General features: G+C 54.5%; 2 gene segments (V, D, J or C); both read right to left on the reverse strand.

Moving 5' to 3' along the window:
- The window catches only part of LOC101717323 (Ig alpha chain C region-like), a 204,856-nt gene that overhangs the window by 34,498 nt on the left and 152,604 nt on the right, over window positions 1–17,754 (reverse strand).
- The window catches only part of LOC101711804 (Ig alpha chain C region-like), a 172,923-nt gene that overhangs the window by 1,009 nt on the left and 154,160 nt on the right, over window positions 1–17,754 (reverse strand). The window contains 1 exon segment of the C gene segment in view: window positions 107–412. Coding sequence covers window positions 107–407 — 301 coding nt within the window.

The following is a 17,754-nucleotide window of genomic DNA, read 5'->3' on the forward strand; positions in this document are numbered from 1 at the left end:
TGTGGCCACTCCTATGCTGAGCCAGGCAGTTCGGCTTTTGACTCTAAGCTGCTTAGAGGAGGACACAGGTGCATGAGGGGTGGTCCACCCCAGCTTACCCTCTCACCTGAGCATGGCACTTCCACTTCTTTGGTGGGATTTGTGGCATGTTGCACAGAGCATGTGACGTTCGTGTCCTCTGGGCACTTGTCAGCTGGCAGGCTCAGCTGGCTGCTCGTGATGTACCGGTTCCCCTCCTTAGTCAGGGAAGGTGGGAAGTTTATGACGATCACTTGTTCCCCAGTCTTGCTCCAGGTCACACTCACAGGTCCCGAGGGGAAGAAATCCTTGATCAGGCAGCCAAGTACCACAGGGTCTCTGGACTGGGACCGTGGGAGGCTCAGTGGGAAGATGCTGGGGGGAGTCATGGGCTCTGGAACATGGAACACACTGTGAGATGGGCATAGAGAGGTCAGGACCACGTTCCCACTCCTCATGGTGGAGGGACCTGGCCCACAGATGGCCGGTGACTGCTCTGGTCGCACCGGGGCCATGGCCTGGGGGTAAAGCTGGCCAGCCTATCCTTGCTACCTGGGCTCTGAACATGACCCTCAGATAGCCTTTGAATGAGACCTGGTCAGATGTTTCAGACAGGGCCTCTGCATGAATGAGAAGCCAAACCTAGCAAACCCTGCTAGGCCACTGAGCATCCTGGTGCCCAGGCAGGAGCTGAACAGCCTGAGGTAGAAGGCTTTGGGAGTCAGGTAGGGAGGGCTGGCTTGGGGTGATGGTTGCACTGTGGAGCCAACTTCATTGGTGATCCACTTCACACATGCCTTGTAGGGCCCAGGCCTATCGCCCACTGCACCATGACTCCACCCTCAGGCAGCAGCCAGCACCCATGGCTTTGATGGGTCCCAAGGCCAGAGCCCATGTGTATAGCAGTGCTCCTGCAGGGACAGGGCTGGGGACTCAGGGTGCACTGCCCACTGGCATGTGGGACATTCCATCAGGGCAATGGGCAGAGGGAGGTCAGCGTTGTGGAGGCCCACTGGGCTTCATGGCACAATACACCCATGGGAATACAATCAGCTGGGCCCAGAGGCTCTCGATCTCCAGTGTGCAGTTCAGCCCTTTCATTGACAGCTTGGCTCCACTCAGGCAAGCCCAGACCAGGACAGCTGTCCAGTGCAGACTAGACCAGGCCAGCTCAACTCTGCCAGATGGGCTTAGTCAGATCAGCACAGTTACCCAGAGTGGCCCAACTAGGCCCTGTTCTTCTCAGACACCTGCATAGCCTAGTTCAGCCCAGCTCAGGTCAACTCTGTTCTGCCAAGACTCCCAGTGTAGCCCAGTTATCCCAGCCCAGCTCAGCTCAGTTCTTTACAGCTCACTTCATCCTTGCTCTTCTAGCAGGGCTCAGTTCAGTTTAGCCTGATGCAATGTAGATGAGGTCAGCCCAGTATACTCTAGCTCAGCCCAGCCCTGCTTGATCCTGCTCAGGCCAACTCAGCTCAGCTCCGCTTATCTCTGCTCAGCTCAGCCCAGCCCAGGCCTGTTGGTCCTGCTCAGCCAGCTGACTTCAGCCCAGCTCAGCTCAACCCTCTTGGTCCTGCTCAGTCTGTTTCAATTCATCTCAACAAAGCCCTGGTTTGGTCTTGCTCAGCCCTGCCCAGGCCAGCTCAGCTCAGCTCAGCCCAGCCCAGCCCTGTTGGTCCTGATCAGTGCAACTTAGCGTAGCCCAGCCCAGCCCAGCCTAGCCCAGCTCAGCCCTGCTCAGCCTTGCTTGGTTCTGCTTATCCCAGTCAGGTCAGCCCAGCTCAGCCCTGATTGGACCAGCCCAGCTCAATGATCTTGGTTCTGCTCAGTCTAGCCCAGTTTAGCCCAGCTTAGCTCTGCTCAGCTCAGCCTAGCTCAGGCCTGCTTGGTTCTGCTTAGCCTAGATCAGCTCAGGCCTAGTCAGTCCTGCTTGGACCAGCTCAGACCTCTTGGTCCTGCTCAGTTCATCCCAGCCCTGCTTGGTTCTGCTTAGCCCAGCTCAGCTCAGTCCAGCTTACTGCTTTTGGTCCAGCTCAGCCCAGCTCTGTTTAGCTCTGCTCAGCTCAGCTCAGCTCAGCCCAGCCCTGTTGGTCCTGCTCAGCACAACTCAACTCAGCTTAGCTCTGCCCATCTCAGCCAAGATCAGTACAGCGCAGCTCAGCCCAGCTCAGCCTTGCTTGGTTCTGCTCAGTCCAACTCAGTTCAGCCCAGCTTAGCTCTGCTCAGCTCAGCCCAGTGCAGCCCTGTTGGTCCTGCTTAGCTCAGCTCACCTTAGCCCTGGTCGGCCCTACTTCATCCTGTTCATTCCAGCTCAGCCCAGCTCAGCCCAGCTCAGCCCAGCCTAGCTCAGCTCATCCAAACCCAGCCCAGCCCAGGTCAGCAAAGCCCAGCCCAGCCCTAGTGGTCTTGCTCACCCCAGATCAGCCCAATCAGCTCAGCTCAGGTCAGCCTAGCCCAGCCCAGCCCAGCCTTACTTGGTTTTGCTCACCTCAGCCCAGCCCTGTTAGTCCTGATCAGCTCAGTTCAACTCAGCTAAGCTTAGCTCTATTTAGCCTAGCTCAGCCCTGCTTTGTCTTGCTCAGTTCAGCCCAGCCCAGCCCAGCCCAGCCCAGCCCAGCCTTACTTGCTTCTGCTCAGCTCTGCTCACCCTAGCCCAGTCCAGCCCATCCCAGCTCAGCCTAGTCCTGTTAGTCCTGATCATCCCAGTGGTTCAACTCAGCTAAGCTTAGTTCTATTTAACTTAGCTCAGCCCTGCTTTGTCCTGTTCAGCTCAGCCCAGCCCTGTTGGTCCTGATTAGCCCAGCTCATCCCCGCTCAGCTCAGCTCAGCTCAGCTCAGCCCAGCCCAGCCCAGCCCAGCCCTGTTGGTCCTGATCAGGCCAGGCCAGGTCAGGTCAGGTCAGGTCAGATCAGGCCAGGTCAGGTCAGGTCAGATCAGGTCAGGTCAGGTCAGGTCAGCTCAGCTCAGCTCAGCTCAGCCCAGCCCAGCTAAGCTCAGCCCTGTTGGTCCTGCTCAGCACAACTCAACTCAGTTTAGCTTGGTCCATCTCAGCCAAGATCAGTACAGCACAGCTCAGCCCAGCTCAGCCTTGCTTGGTTCTGCTCAGTCCAACTCAGTTCAGCCCAGCTTAGCTCTGCTCAGCTCAGCCCAGTGCAGCCCTGTTGGTCCTGCGTAGCTCAGCTCAGCTTAGCCCTGGTTGGTCCTACTTTGTCCTGTTCAGTCCAGCGCAGCCCAGCTCAGCCCAGCCGAGTCCAGTGCAGCTCAGCCCAGCCCAGCCCAGCCCAGCCCAGCCTAGCTCAGCCTAGGCCAGCCCAGTGCAGCTCAGCCCAGCCCAGCTCAGCCCAGGTCAGCAAAGCCCAGCTCAGCTCTGTTTGGCTTGCTCACCCCAGCCCAGCCTAGCTCAGCCCAGCCCTGTTAGTCCTGATCAGCCCAGCTCAACTCAGCTAAGCTTAGCTCTATTTAGCCTAGCTCAGCCCTGCTTTGTCTTGCTCAGTTCAGCCCAGCCCAGCCCAGCCCAGCACTGTTGGTCCTGATCAGGCCAGGCCAGGTCAGGTCAGCCCAGCCCAGCCCAGCCCAGCCCAGCCTTACTTGCTTCTGCTCAGCTCTGCTCACCCCAGCCCAGCCCAGCCCAGCTAAGCTCAGCCCTGTTGGTCCTACACAGAGAAATTCAGCCCAGCTCAGCTCAGCTCAGCCCTAGTTAGCTCTGCTGGGTTCTGCTTAGTCCAGTTCAGCTCAGCCCACCTCAGCCCTCTTGGTCCTGCTTAGTCCAGCTCAGTTCAGCTCAAGTTAGCTCTGCTCAGTTCAGCCCAGCCCAGCCCAGCCCTGTTGGTCTTATTCAGCCAAGCTCAGCCCTGCTTGGCTCTGCTTAGCCCAGCTCAGCCCTCTTGATCCTGCTCAGTCTAGCTCTGCCCAGCTCAGTTTAGCTCCGCTCTGCTCAGCCCAGCCCAGCCCTGTTGGTCCTGCTCAGCACAACTCAACTCAGTTTAGCTTGGTCCATCTCAGCCAAGATCAGTACAGCGCAGCTCAGCCCAGCTCAGCCTTGCTTGGTTCTGCTCAGTCCAACTCAGTTCAGCCCAGCTTAGCTCTGCTCAGCTCAGCCCAGTGCAGCCCTGTTGGTCCTGCGTAGCTCAGCTCAGCTTAGCCCTGGTTGGTCCTACTTTGTCCTGTTCAGTCCAGCGCAGCCCAGCTCAGCCCAGCCGAGTCCAGTGCAGCTCAGCCCAGCCCAGCCCAGCCCAGCCCAGCCTAGCTCAGCCTAGGCCAGCCCAGCCCAGCTCAGCCCAGGTCAGCAAAGCCCAGCTCAGCTCTGTTTGGCTTGCTCACCCCAGCCCAGCCTAGCTCAGCCCAGCCCTATTAGTCCTGATCAGCCCAGCTCAACTCAGCTAAGCTTAGTTCTATTTAGCCTAGCTCAGCCCTGCTTTGTCTTGCTCAGTTCAGCGCAGCCCAGCCCAGCCCAGCACTGTTGGTCCTGATCAGGCCAGGCCAGGCCAGGTCAGGTCAGGTCAGCCCAGCCCAGCCCAGCCCAGCCCAGCCCAGCCCAGCCTAGCCCAGCCCAGCCTTACTTGCTTCTGCTCAGCTCTGCTCACCCCAGCCCAGCCCAGCCCAGCTCAGCCTAGTCCTGTTAGTCCTGATCATCCCAGTGGTTCAACTCAGCTAAGCTTAGCTCTGTTTAGCTTAGCTCAGCCCTGCTTTGTCCTGTTCAGCCCAGCCCAGCCCTGTTGGTCCTGATCAGGCCAGGCCAGGTCAGGTCAGGTCAGGTCAGGTCAGGTCAGCTCAGCTCAGCCCAGCTCAGCCCAGCTCAGCTCAGCTCAGCTCAGCCCAGCTCAGCCCAGCTCAGCCCAACCCAGCCCAGCCCAGCCCAGCCTTACTTGGCTTTGCTCAGCTCTGCTCACCCCAGCCCAGCCCAGCCCAGCTAAGCTCAGCCCTGTTGGTCCTACACAGAGAAATTCAGCCCAGCTCAGCTCAGCTCAGCCCTAGTTAGCTCTGCTGGGTTCTGCTTAGTCCAGTTCAGCTCAGCCCACCTCAGCCCTCTTGGTCCTGCTTAGTCCAGCTCAGCCTAGCTCAAGTTAGCTCTGCTCAGTTCAGCCCAGCCCAGCCCAGCCCTGTTGGTCTTATTCAGCCAAGCTCAGCCCTCCTTGGCTCTGCTTAGCCCAGCTCAGCCCTCTTGATCCTGCTCAGTCTAGCTCTGTCCAGCTCAGTTTAGCTCCGCTCTGCTCAGCCCAGCCCAGCCCTGTTGGTCCTGCTCAGCACAACTCAACTCAGTTTAGCTTGGTCCATCTCAGCCAAGATCAGTACAGCGCAGCTCAGCCCAGCTCAGCCTTGCTTGGTTCTGCTCAGTCCAACTCAGTTCAGCCCAGCTTAGCTCTGCTCAGCTCAGCCCAGTGCAGCCCTGTTGGTCCTGCGTAGCTCAGCTCAGCTTAGCCCTGGTTGGTCCTACTTTGTCCTGTTCAGTCCAGCGCAGCCCAGCTCAGCCCAGCCGAGTCCAGTGCAGCTCAGCCCAGCCCAGCCCAGCCCAGCCCAGCCTAGCTCAGCCTAGGCCAGCCCAGTGCAGCTCAGCCCAGCCCAGCTCAGCCCAGGTCAGCAAAGCCCAGCTCAGCTCTGTTTGGCTTGCTCACCCCAGCCCAGCCTAGCTCAGCCCAGCCCTGTTAGTCCTGATCAGCCCAGCTCAACTCAGCTAAGCTTAGCTCTATTTAGCCTAGCTCAGCCCTGCTTTGTCTTGCTCAGTTCAGCCCAGCCCAGCCCAGCCCAGCACTGTTGGTCCTGATCAGGCCAGGCCAGGTCAGGTCAGCCCAGCCCAGCCCAGCCCAGCCCAGCCTTACTTGCTTCTGCTCAGCTCTGCTCACCCCAGCCCAGCCCAGCCCAGCTAAGCTCAGCCCTGTTGGTCCTACACAGAGAAATTCAGCCCAGCTCAGCTCAGCTCAGCCCTAGTTAGCTCTGCTGGGTTCTGCTTAGTCCAGTTCAGCTCAGCCCACCTCAGCCCTCTTGGTCCTGCTTAGTCCAGCTCAGTTCAGCTCAAGTTAGCTCTGCTCAGTTCAGCCCAGCCCAGCCCAGCCCTGTTGGTCTTATTCAGCCAAGCTCAGCCCTGCTTGGCTCTGCTTAGCCCAGCTCAGCCCTCTTGATCCTGCTCAGTCTAGCTCTGCCCAGCTCAGTTTAGCTCCGCTCTGCTCAGCCCAGCCCAGCCCTGTTGGTCCTGCTCAGCACAACTCAACTCAGTTTAGCTTGGTCCATCTCAGCCAAGATCAGTACAGCGCAGCTCAGCCCAGCTCAGCCTTGCTTGGTTCTGCTCAGTCCAACTCAGTTCAGCCCAGCTTAGCTCTGCTCAGCTCAGCCCAGTGCAGCCCTGTTGGTCCTGCGTAGCTCAGCTCAGCTTAGCCCTGGTTGGTCCTACTTTGTCCTGTTCAGTCCAGCGCAGCCCAGCTCAGCCCAGCCGAGTCCAGTGCAGCTCAGCCCAGCCCAGCCCAGCCCAGCCTAGCTCAGCCTAGGCCAGCCCAGCCCAGCTCAGCCCAGGTCAGCAAAGCCCAGCTCAGCTCTGTTTGGCTTGCTCACCCCAGCCCAGCCTAGCTCAGCCCAGCCCTATTAGTCCTGATCAGCCCAGCTCAACTCAGCTAAGCTTAGTTCTATTTAGCCTAGCTCAGCCCTGCTTTGTCTTGCTCAGTTCAGCGCAGCCCAGCCCAGCCCAGCACTGTTGGTCCTGATCAGGCCAGGCCAGGCCAGGTCAGGTCAGGTCAGCCCAGCCCAGCCCAGCCCAGCCCAGCCCAGCCCAGCCCAGCCTTACTTGCTTCTGCTCAGCTCTGCTCACCCCAGCCCAGCCCAGCCCAGCTCAGCCTAGTCCTGTTAGTCCTGATCATCCCAGTGGTTCAACTCAGCTAAGCTTAGCTCTGTTTAGCTTAGCTCAGCCCTGCTTTGTCCTGTTCAGCCCAGCCCAGCCCTGTTGGTCCTGATCAGGCCAGGCCAGGTCAGGTCAGGTCAGGTCAGGTCAGGTCAGCTCAGCTCAGCCCAGCTCAGCTCAGCTCAGCCCAGCTCAGCCCAGCTCAGCTCAGCTCAGCTCAGCCCAGCTCAGCCTAGCTCAGCCCAACCCAGCCCAGCCCAGCCCAGCCCAGCCCAGCCCAGCCCAGCCCAGCCCAGCTCAGCCCAGGTCAGCAAAGCCCAGCTCAGCTCTGTTTGGCTTGCTCACCCCAGCCCAGCCTAGCTCAGCCCAGCCCTGTTAGTCCTGATCAGCCCAGTTCAACTCAGCTAAGCTTAGCTCTATTTAGCATAGTTCAGCCCTGCTTTGTCCTGCTCAGCCTAGCCCAGCCCAGCCCTGTTTGTCCTGATCAGCTCAGATCAGCCCAATCAGCCCAGGTCAGCTCAGCTCAGCCCAGCCCAGTCCAGCCCAGCCTAGCCTAGCCTTACGTGGTCCTGCTCAGCTCTGCTCACCTCACCCCAGCCCAGCCCAGGCCAGCCCAGCTGAGCTCAGCCCAACCCTCTTAGTCCTGATCAGCCCAGCTCAACTCAGCTAAGCTTAGCTGTATTTAGCCTAGCTCAGCCCAGCCCAGCCCAGCCCTATTAGTCCTGATCAGCCCAGCTAGGCTCAGCTCAGCCCTGTTTGTCCTACACAGAGAAACTCAGCCCAGCTTAGCTCAGCTCAGTTCAGCTCAGCCCTAGTCAGCCCTTCTGGGTTCTGCATAGTCCAGTTCAGCTCAGCCCAGCTTAGCCCAACTCAGGTTAGCTCTGCTCAGTTCAGCCCAGGTCAGCCCAGCCCCGTTGGTCCTGCTCAGTGCAACTCAACTCAGCCTAGCTCTGCCCATCTCAGACTTGTGTGGTTCTGCTCAGTCCAACTCAGTTCAGTACAGCTTAGCTCAGCTCAGCTCAGCCCAGCCCTGCCCTGTTGGCCCTGCTCAGCCTAATTCAACTCTCCTCAGCCCGGCCCAGCCCAGCCTAGCCCTGCTTTGTCCTGCTCTCTTCCACCTCAGTTTGGCCCGTTCTGCTCAATTCAGCTTCGCCCTTTTCCACCCAGCCAAACTCAGCTCAGGTGAACTGCATCTGCCCATCTGAGCTCAGCTCAACCCTGCTCAGCTTGGCCTGGTCCCCCAGCCAGCACACATAGCTGTGAGGGAGCTGCCCTTGCTGTCCTCCAGTCCCTCTGCCAAGCTGGGCTGCATGTGCTGTTCCTTGTTGCTTCAGGAAGCCCCATTTCATCCTGTTTCCTCTGCCCCACTGGGCTTAGTGGCAGCTTGCTCCTGCTTTGCTCCTGTCCTTGCCAGCATCCTCTGTGGTCTTCCTCTCTCCTCCCATTTAGTATCCATCTCTGACCTGTATCCTCCACTCCCTGCAGTGCCCTGCCTCCCCTGGCCCTGCTTACCTCTCAGTGTTCAGAGGGGCCAGCGGGCTCGGGACCCACCTGCTCATGTGGTGAGTGGCATCTGCTGGAGGGACCAGGCCTCCTGCAGCCAGGTGGCCTGTGCTGCAGGCCCTTGTCATGGCTGTTGCCTGCTTCTCCAAAGGCCTGACTGTGGATGACCTTGTGGCCACAGGGGCCCCTGCCATGCTCTGGATTGGGCCAGGGTGGATGAGGGGGAGCAGATGGGAGGGGCTGCTTGACTGTCTGGCCCCAGACGTGGTCACTTGCCCACTTCCTGCCCCACATGCACAACCCAGCCATTCGCTTCCACGTCATGTCTGGTCTGTGGTCTGGCTGCGGTGGGGACAGGTGTGTGTGGCCTGGGCTGTGGGACCACATGGGCCTTGAGGGGATCAGGGCTTCACATGGACAGCTCCAGCATTGGAATGGGGGCTGGTTAAGGAGATGGAAATAGACACAGTTAAGAGCTCAGAGACTCTGACACAGGTGGAGAGGGAGAGAGGCAAGCCAGGGCTGGAGGAGAGGCCAAGGCTGCCAGTCGGGACTCTGGGGGCAAGGCTGGCCGGGAGTGGAGCCCAGCCAGAGAGGCTGCAGGTTAGGACCAAGCTGCTGACTGCCCTGTGCTAACTCCCTGCCAGGCTTCTCACTGTGGGTCTCCATCCAGCCTGCCTGGGCCACCTGTCATCCTCTGCCTGCTTCCATGCACTCCACTTGTCCCCTGCCCCATGGTCCCCTTCATCAGCTGCCCCTATTTGGGCAGCAGAGCCTTGTGTAGGTCAGCTTCCATCACCCACAGCAAGGCTGTGGGAATGCGTGCAGGCAGAGACTGGACGGTGCTTGCTGGGCAGAGTGCTGTCAGCAGGGACAGGTGGCTCGCTAGCAGTGGGATTGGGATGTTCTGCCAATAGGCTGGGCCCTGGGGTGAGGATATCAGCTCTTCCTGGGTGCTGGCTGGGGCTGGGACACTCACAGTGGCTGTAGCAGGTCCTGGAGTGTGTTGGGTGAATGAATGGAAGGCCCGTGGCTGTGTGCAGGGGTAGGAGTGGGGAGATGGGGAGGGTGAGCAGGAGGCTGCAGCTGGGGAAGTCACTTGGCCTGGCTAGAGAGACCTCTGGAGTTCTAGCAACCTAACTCTCACAGCAGTCAGCGAGGGTAGGCGGTGGTTGCAGGTCTTTCCTTTCTGGCTCCTGTAGCAAATATGCCACAGCATGAGTGGCTTCATCCATAAACCTTCACTCCCATGGTTTTGGAGTTTGAAAGCATATGGTCAGGACACTGGATTGGTCTTTCATGGAAGAGCCCCTTCTTGGCTCCTAGATGGTGCCACAGGGTGGAAGGAGGGTGAGTTGGCTGGGTCCCTTTCCAAGGATAGTTTCCATCACAGGGCTGCACCTGTGACCTGGGCCCTTCCTGAACCTCCCCCTCCCACTGTGCCTTTGAGCTTTGGCTTTGTCAACTGTAGCATCAGCAGCAGAGCCCTTGCAAGGACAAGCAGGAGTACCCTGCCTTGCAGCTGCATGCACCACAGCAAACTGTAGGCTGGGGTGAAGGCACAGTGGTTGGGAGCTGCCATCCTTGGCCACAGACTGGACAAGCAGCTGGAGGGCAGGCGTCTTCACAGAAGTCATTTTTATGCAGGAGTGGCAGGTTCTTGCAATGTCATGGTTTTGGCAGAGTCCCTGTGACAGCTTTCCCTGGCCCCACTGGTCAGGGTTTGACTCTGCCAGCTTCAAGTGGCAGTGGAATGTGTTTGCTGACACCTCTGCCTCCCTATCTTGGCTTCCTGTTCCTCTTCTGTCTCATCTAAGGACATTTGTCACTAGCCTCATCTTAAATCCATTCTCATCTGTGCATTTACATGATGTGTCACAGACCCCTTTTCCAAACAAGGCCACATTCAGGGCTTCAGACATGGCTGTCTTTTGGGACTGCCACTCAGCCCACCATGGTGGGTCAACAGGAGAGTATAGAGAAGGGGGGGTGGGGTGGGGGACCCAGAAGGCATCCTCTTGCCCTGGGAGGCCGAGGCATGCAGAGGGCCGGGGAGCAGTGTTTGAGTAGCTTCGGGAGCCCAGCTGCCTGGACATGGGACATTTCCCTGGGCTCTGAAGGAGCAGACCATGAAACCCGCCCCAGGCTGAGGGGAAATGGAGCTTGCTCCTGGGTGATGGTGCCTGGGATTCTGGGTCCAGCAGGCCAAGTGCTGGATGCCTGAGATCTAGGTCAATGGGGCTCATAGTCCAGAGTGCTGGTTGGAGAAGCAAACCCCAGCTCTGCCCTCAGGGGCATCTGAGCCAGAAGACAGGAGGAGGCCAGGAGGAGGGAGCTGAGGCCTCTGGAGACCTTGATTATGGTGGGGCAGGTTTGGGCCTGGCTGTGTGTGTGCATGTGTGAGTGTGAGTGTGACTGTGTCCCCAGTGTGTGTCTGGGTGTGAGGAGAGCTCAGCAGAGGCCTTGGCCTTTGGTGTGCCCCGAGAAGCCCCCTGCTCTGTCCAGACCAGCTTAGAGCCTCTGGCCCAGCTTCTCATTGTCTGGCCCTGGGTGCCCTCTCCCCCAAGGGGGCCCAAGCTCCTCACCTTTGTGGTGGGTGCCTGGCTATGTCTGGAGCTTGGCTGTGAGGCAGGGAACAGGCTAGGCCTGGGTGGGGCAGGGCTGTGGCCCGGCCCTGGTCTCCTTTCTATTCTTGTTCTGTGTCAGAGTCCCTCTGGTGCTGGATCTAGCGCACCAATGTTGTCTCCTGGTAGGACCGCTGTAAGGAGTTATCAAGGACTTTTGACCCATTGGTCTCCAAAATGGTCTTAATTATTCCCTCTCTCAGCCGGGGCCTAGGAGGGCTGCCCTATCTCTTTGCTGTAAGTTTTCTAATCATTGAAACTTTCCTTCAAGTTGATGGATCCTGAGATTTTCCTTTGCAGAAAGGATCTGTTTTCACCTTTCTTTGTTTCTGTTGGTTCTCCAGCACCTTTTAATGCGGAGCATCCTGCCCTTGGTTGGGGTGCTCATGGGCACCCCTTTCCCGACTTTCGCTGGGTTCCTAGAGACCTGTAGCCACGTCTCTCCCATGAGGGGTAGCCCCAGGCCCACCACAGTCCTCCCTGGCTGGTGTCTCCTGCTCCTGTGCTTTCCCCGGACCATCAGGATTCCTCACAAGGTGGTGGTGGCCAGCTCCAGATGGCTCTTGCCCACGTGTGTGTCAGTGCTCAGCTGTCAGGACATCAGGCTGGCTGGTAGGAGACTCTGGGTGTAGAAGGGGCTCTCACAGGAAGCAGTGGCCTTTGTCTGCATCCTCAGGGGGCTACCTCCTATCACCCCAACCTACACACCATAGACCTCCTCAAAGCACTCTTAGGCCGTGGGTGTAGACAGGAAGTTTATTAAGAAACCCAGAGATGGGAACAAGGTGCTTGGGTCAGGTGTGGAGGTCAGTGAGGCTGTGTCCCATTGGTAGGGCCGTTCTCTGGTCCTAGAGACCCTCCCCAGCCCAGGCTCTGAGTGGTCCTGCAGCTTCACCCTTGCAGGAAGTGTCTGTGCCTCATGATGGAGGAATGCGGGCAGGAGGGGCCACACTGTGTCTGGAATCAGCCACTGCTTATTGTGGTGGCTGGACTCTGGGTGGTGGCTGGGCCATGGGCTCCAGGTTTTTTCGTGTGTTTGTTGTTGTTTCGTCCACACCTTCAGGGAGTGGTGTCAGTGCCTATGGATCTGGCCATGCCTGATCTTCTGGGGAGAAAGGGCTGTCTCAGAGGAGAGGGTTGTGCCTGGAAGCCCCCAACATTGACCTTGGGCTGAGCTGGAGCCTTCTGGAGCCTGGTGCATGTGTGGGTGCTGCTCCCAGCCTAGGCTCCGGGCTGCAGGATGTTGGTGTATTCATGGAGGGTCTGGGGTGTGCTCTGCAGCATGGCGGCCAAGACCCACTTCACCTGGAGGAAGGTGTACATGAAGGCATCGCTCAGTGGGGCCCTGGCCCCCAGCCTGCCCAGCCTCCACATACCTTGAGAACAGTGACAGTGGTGCTGTAGCTCACACTGAGCAGGAACAGGGAGATGAAGGTGTATGTGCTGGCCCACAGCCCCTCCAGCTCCTGGCTCTCTGCCTCCTCGGTGCACAGGTCCTGGAGGTCCAGCTCTAGGAGGAGCGGCCAGTCAGCCCTCCCAGAGACTGGGTGACAACAGACAGTGGCAGAGCCTGCTGGTCTCAGGCTCCCCTATTGAGGCCCAGGGCATAGGCTCCCTGGCCAGCCCTGCAGGCTGGGGTCCAAAGTCCCCCACATAGTCAGGGGCCTCTCCCCTTTCCTGCCCAGACCTCTCTGTTCCCTGACCCGACACTGGGTCCCATGGTAGCCTTGCTTATTTGTCTTCCTCTGCTCTATCTTGGCATTAGATGCCTCCCTTCATCCCTGCAGACTGAGAATTTGGGTCTCATGATGGGCTCTGAGTACAGGCAGCCTGCTCTAGGAGGCTGGATAATGGGTCTCTGGGGCTGGCTTCACTTCATAGACTCTGGGGCCAGGTGTGGAGGATTCAAGACAGGACCTGGTCTGGCCTCTGGTGACCTGGCCCTCTGCCTTTGCCAGCTTTCCTTGCTGCCTGTAGCCTCTAGCCACCTGTGTGCATGCTGGCTGGCCTCTGTCTCCTTGGCCTGGGGCTAGGGACAGCCTGGGGCACTGGGCTATTGGGCCTGCTGCTCTGCGGATGAATGTAGGCATCTGTAACCTCTTTGGCTCAGAGTTCCATGTCTTCCTTGGTTCTGGAGGCCCAGCTCTCCAGGGGTGTGGTGGGTGCTTTGTGCTCAGTGTGTGTACAGCTGGGCATGGGTGTCAGGTCTTAGTCAGGGTCTATGGGCCAGGTGTATGTGTGCTGTGGGAGCCTGGGTGGGTGAGACCTGGCTCCAACCTTCATCCTCCAGTGCTGATGTGGGAGTAGGAGGACCCGAGGGTGCACCTTGTGTGAATGTGTGTGTGCATGTGTGCATCCATGTCCCTGGATGTCCATGTCTGTCTTCCTTGGGGAACAGCCAACAGTGGGCTGGGGAGGTTGGAGCCACAGGAGGAGCCTGTGTGGGGGCTGCTAGGTTCCTGTCTGGGGCTCAAGGCTTTCATGTCTTTTGGACCAGCTCTGGCCACACATGAGTTGTGAGGTCTGTCACCCAATGGCCAGCCTCAGAGCATGTTGTGGCAGTGCATGGCATGTTGGGGTGGTCACATGCCTCAGTGTACCTGCAAGGCTTGAGGTGAATGATTCAAGAATCAGTACTTTATCCCTCTAACTATCTCTGAGCAAAAAGGAGGCTTTGAAGGAACCAAGCCAATAAGAGCAAATACTTAAACTAGGCAGAGGAGCCTTCCAGATCAACATGCCAAAGCTCCCTGTGCAGAGTAGGAGGCTTCTGGGCCAACAACCACCACTCCCAGCACAGAGGAGTCTTCTGGGTCAATGTGCTACAGCTCCCAGTGCAGAGGAGGCTTCCAGGTCAATGTGTCACAGCTCCCAGTGCTGAGTAGGAGGATCCTGGGCCAACCTACAAACATTCCCAGCAAAGAGCAGGTGACTGGCGTGGGCACCAGCAGCAAACCCCACCCCCCCATCAAATTGAGAAGACACATAAACAAGCCTCAGAACCAGACTTCCAGATCACCTACAGCAACTTCAAAGGGAAACGTGATGGAACATTCTGATACTCAACCACCTGGACTCCCTGAACTAGCAACTAAAGATGACCTGGAAAAAATGAAATCAGAAATAATTTCTCACATAATAGCAGAGATTGTGCCTGCACTGCAAGACATGATTAATAAATCTAGAGAGGACACAGATAAAAAATTAGAGGAGCTGAGGAACATGATGGAATTCCAACACAGGAAACAAACGGAATCCATAAAACAGATGCAAACAGATTTCTAGGAGATTAAAAACTCCATTGAAAGTCTACCCAGCAGAATGAGCCAATGTGAGGACAGAATTTCAGATATAGAAGATAAAATTGCAATTAGTTACCAGGAAAAAATTTCTTCAAAATTGTAAGGAACCACGAGAAATCAATCCAGAATCTGCTAGATGATGCAAAGAAGAATAAAATAAGACTGTTTGGAGTCCATGAAGAAACAGGAGAGAATGCAGATGACATAAAAAAACTGTTCACAGAAGTGATTGCAGAAAACTTCCCAAGCAGGGGATAAGAACTTAACATACAGATCAGTGAGGCATATAGGACACCAACAAGCCTTGATCAGAAAAAATGTGCACATAGGCATATATATAAGATTCCAGAAACACAACAGAAGAACAAAGTTCTACAAGCAATTCGAGAAAAGAAACAAATCACATACAAAGGAAGGCCCATCAGAATCACAGTAGACTTCTCAACAAAAACCCTGAAGGCAAGAAGAGCTTGGGGTATTGTATTGCAAGCCCTAAAGGAAAACAGCCTTCAACCCAGACTGATTTACCCTGCAAAACTATCTTTCAAAATTCTTGGTGAAATATGATACTTTCAAGACAAGGAGCACCTTAGGATCTTCATGATTACCAAACCAGCACTTCAAAAAATGTCAGACAAAATCCTAGGAAAAGACAATGAGGATCACAGCACCTGGAAGCCCAGAAGAATGAATCCACCAGGCATGATAAGAAATTAAAAGCAAAGGAGGAGAGTCCAACAAAAAGAAAAAGTCATGGGCTTCCAGGCCACATCCATCCTGCCAGATCCAGCCCAGAGAAAGGGGCTTCTGAGCCATTGTACCACCACTCCCTGCCAGGAGGAAGGGGCTTTCAGGCTGCTGTCCATCCTGCCACTCCTGGCACGGAGGTAGGGGCTTCTGAGCTGCCATCCCTCCCACTGCTCTGGGCCAAGAAGAAGGGGCTTCCAGGCCACCATCCATCCTGCCACTCCCGGGCCAGAGGAAGGGGCTTCTGGGCCGCCATCCATCCCACCACACCTGGCCCATAGGAAGGGGCTTCTGAGCTGCTGTCCCACCACTCCCAGCTCAGAGGAGGTGAGCCATGGGGGCTTAAACAGCACCTCCTACCCTGAGTCTAAATGAGAAGACACATAAACAAGTCTCAAAACCAGACTTCCAGATTACCTACAGCAACCCCAAAGGGAAATGAGATGGAACACTCTGATACTCAATCACCTAGACTCCCTGAGCTGGCAACAAAAGAGGATCTGGAAAAAATAAAATAAGAAATAATTTCTCGCATAACAGCAGAGATTGTGCCCATAGTGCAAGACGTGATTAATAAATCTAGAGTGGAGCTGAGGAACATGATGGAATCCCAACATAGGAAACAAATGGAATCCATAAAACAGATGCAAATAGATTTCCAGGACATGAAAAACTCCATTGAAAGTCTACACAGCAGAATGATCCAATGTGAGGATAGTTTTCAGATATAGGATATAAGATTGCAATTAGTGACCAGGAGAAGAAAAATTGCTTCAAAATTATAAGGGACCATGAGAAATCAATCCAGCAGCTGCTAGATGATGCAAAGAAGAATAACATAAGACTGATTGGAGTCAAAGAAGAAACAGGAGAGAGTGCAGATGACATAAAAATCTATTCATAGAAGTAATGGCAGAAAACTTCCCAAGCAGGGGAAAAGAGCTTGACATACAGATAAGTGAGGCCTATAGGACTCCAAATAGCCTTGATAAAAAATAATGCCACATAGGCATATAATTATTAAGATTCCAGAAACTCAACAGAAGAACAAAGTTCTAGAAGCAGCTAGAGAAAAGAAACAAATCACATACAAAGGAAGTACCATCAGAATCACAGCAGACTTCTCAATGCAAACACTCAAGGCAAGACAAGCTTGGAGTGATGTATTCCAAGCCCTAAAGGAAAACAGCCTCCAACCCAGATTGATGTACCCTGTAAAACTATCTTTCAAAATTCATGGAGAAATAAGACACTTTCATGAAAAGAGCACCTTAGGAACTTCATGAATACCAAACCAGCACTCCAAAAAATTTTAGACAATATCCTAGGAATAGACAATGAGGATCACAACACCAGGAAGCACAGCAGTATAAACCCATCTGGCATGAGAAGAAATTAAATGTAAATGGGGAGAATAAAAAAAAAAGAAAAATTCATGACAATGATAAGTCAATACATATCAGTTATAACCATCAATGTTAATGGTTTCAAGTCACCAATCAAAAGAAATAGACTGGCAGAATGGGTCAAGAAGCAAGATCAAACAATATGCTGCATACAAGAAACACTCTTAATTCATAAAGAAACTCATAGACTGAAAGTTAAAGGAGGGAAAACAATACTCCATGTGAAAGGAACCCCCCCAAAAAGCAGGAGTAGCTATCCTCTTTGCAGACCAAGTGGATTTCAATCCCACACTGATTAAGAGAGACAAAGAAGGACACTGCATCCTTGTAAAGGGAACAATCCAAGAGGAAGAGATGACCATCATAATTTCTATGCACCAAATACTAGTGCACCCAAGTATATAAAACAAATACTAATGGACATGAAAAATCATATAAGCATTAATACAATAGTAGTGGGGGACGTTAGTACATGATTGTCATAAATAGATAGAACAACTAGACAAAAAACAAGCAACAAAATACTAGAACTCAATCAAACTCTTGAACAAATGAACTTAACAGGTGTTTACAGAGTGTTCCATCCCAGAAAATCAGAATACACTTTTTTTTCATCTGCACATGGGTTATTCTCCAAAATAGACCACATACTCACTCATAGAACATATTTAGGTAAATGCAAAGGAACTGAAGTTATTCCCTGTATATTATCAGATTGTAGTGCAAAGAAATTGGAGATCAATAGCAAAAGAAACTGCAAAAGTTTCGTATACACATGGAAATTGAACAATACACTTCTGAATAACCTATGGGTCACAGAATAAATTAAAGAAGAAATCAGACAATTCCTACAATTAAATGACAATGACAATACAACTTATTGAAATCTATGGACACAATGGAAGCAGTCTTATGAGGGAAATTCATAGCAGTGAATACTCATACTAGGAAAACAGACCAAGCCTAATTAAACAACCTCAAGCTTCTAGAAAAAGAAGAGCAGGACAAACCCAAAGCCCATAGAAAGGAGGAAACTATAAAGATCAGGGGAGAAATCAATGTAATGAAGACTAAGAGAACAATGCATAAAATCAATGAATCCAAGAGTTGATTCTTTGAAACAATCAACAAAATTGACAAACTCTTAACCATCCCTATCAGAAAAAGGAAAGAAAAGGCCCAAATCCATGCAATTAGGAGTGAAAATGATGAAATTACAACTTACGAAGCAGAAATTCAGAGGATCATCAATACCTACTTTGAGAACTTAAACGTATATGCCAATAAGATGGAAAACAAAGAAGAAATGGTCAGATTCCCAGATAAGC

Source organism: Heterocephalus glaber, unplaced genomic scaffold, assembly GCF_053883595.1.
Source record: "Heterocephalus glaber isolate CG9 unplaced genomic scaffold, H.glaber_assembly_v1.0 deba00001140, whole genome shotgun sequence".
Taxonomy (NCBI): Eukaryota; Metazoa; Chordata; class Mammalia; order Rodentia; family Bathyergidae; genus Heterocephalus; species Heterocephalus glaber.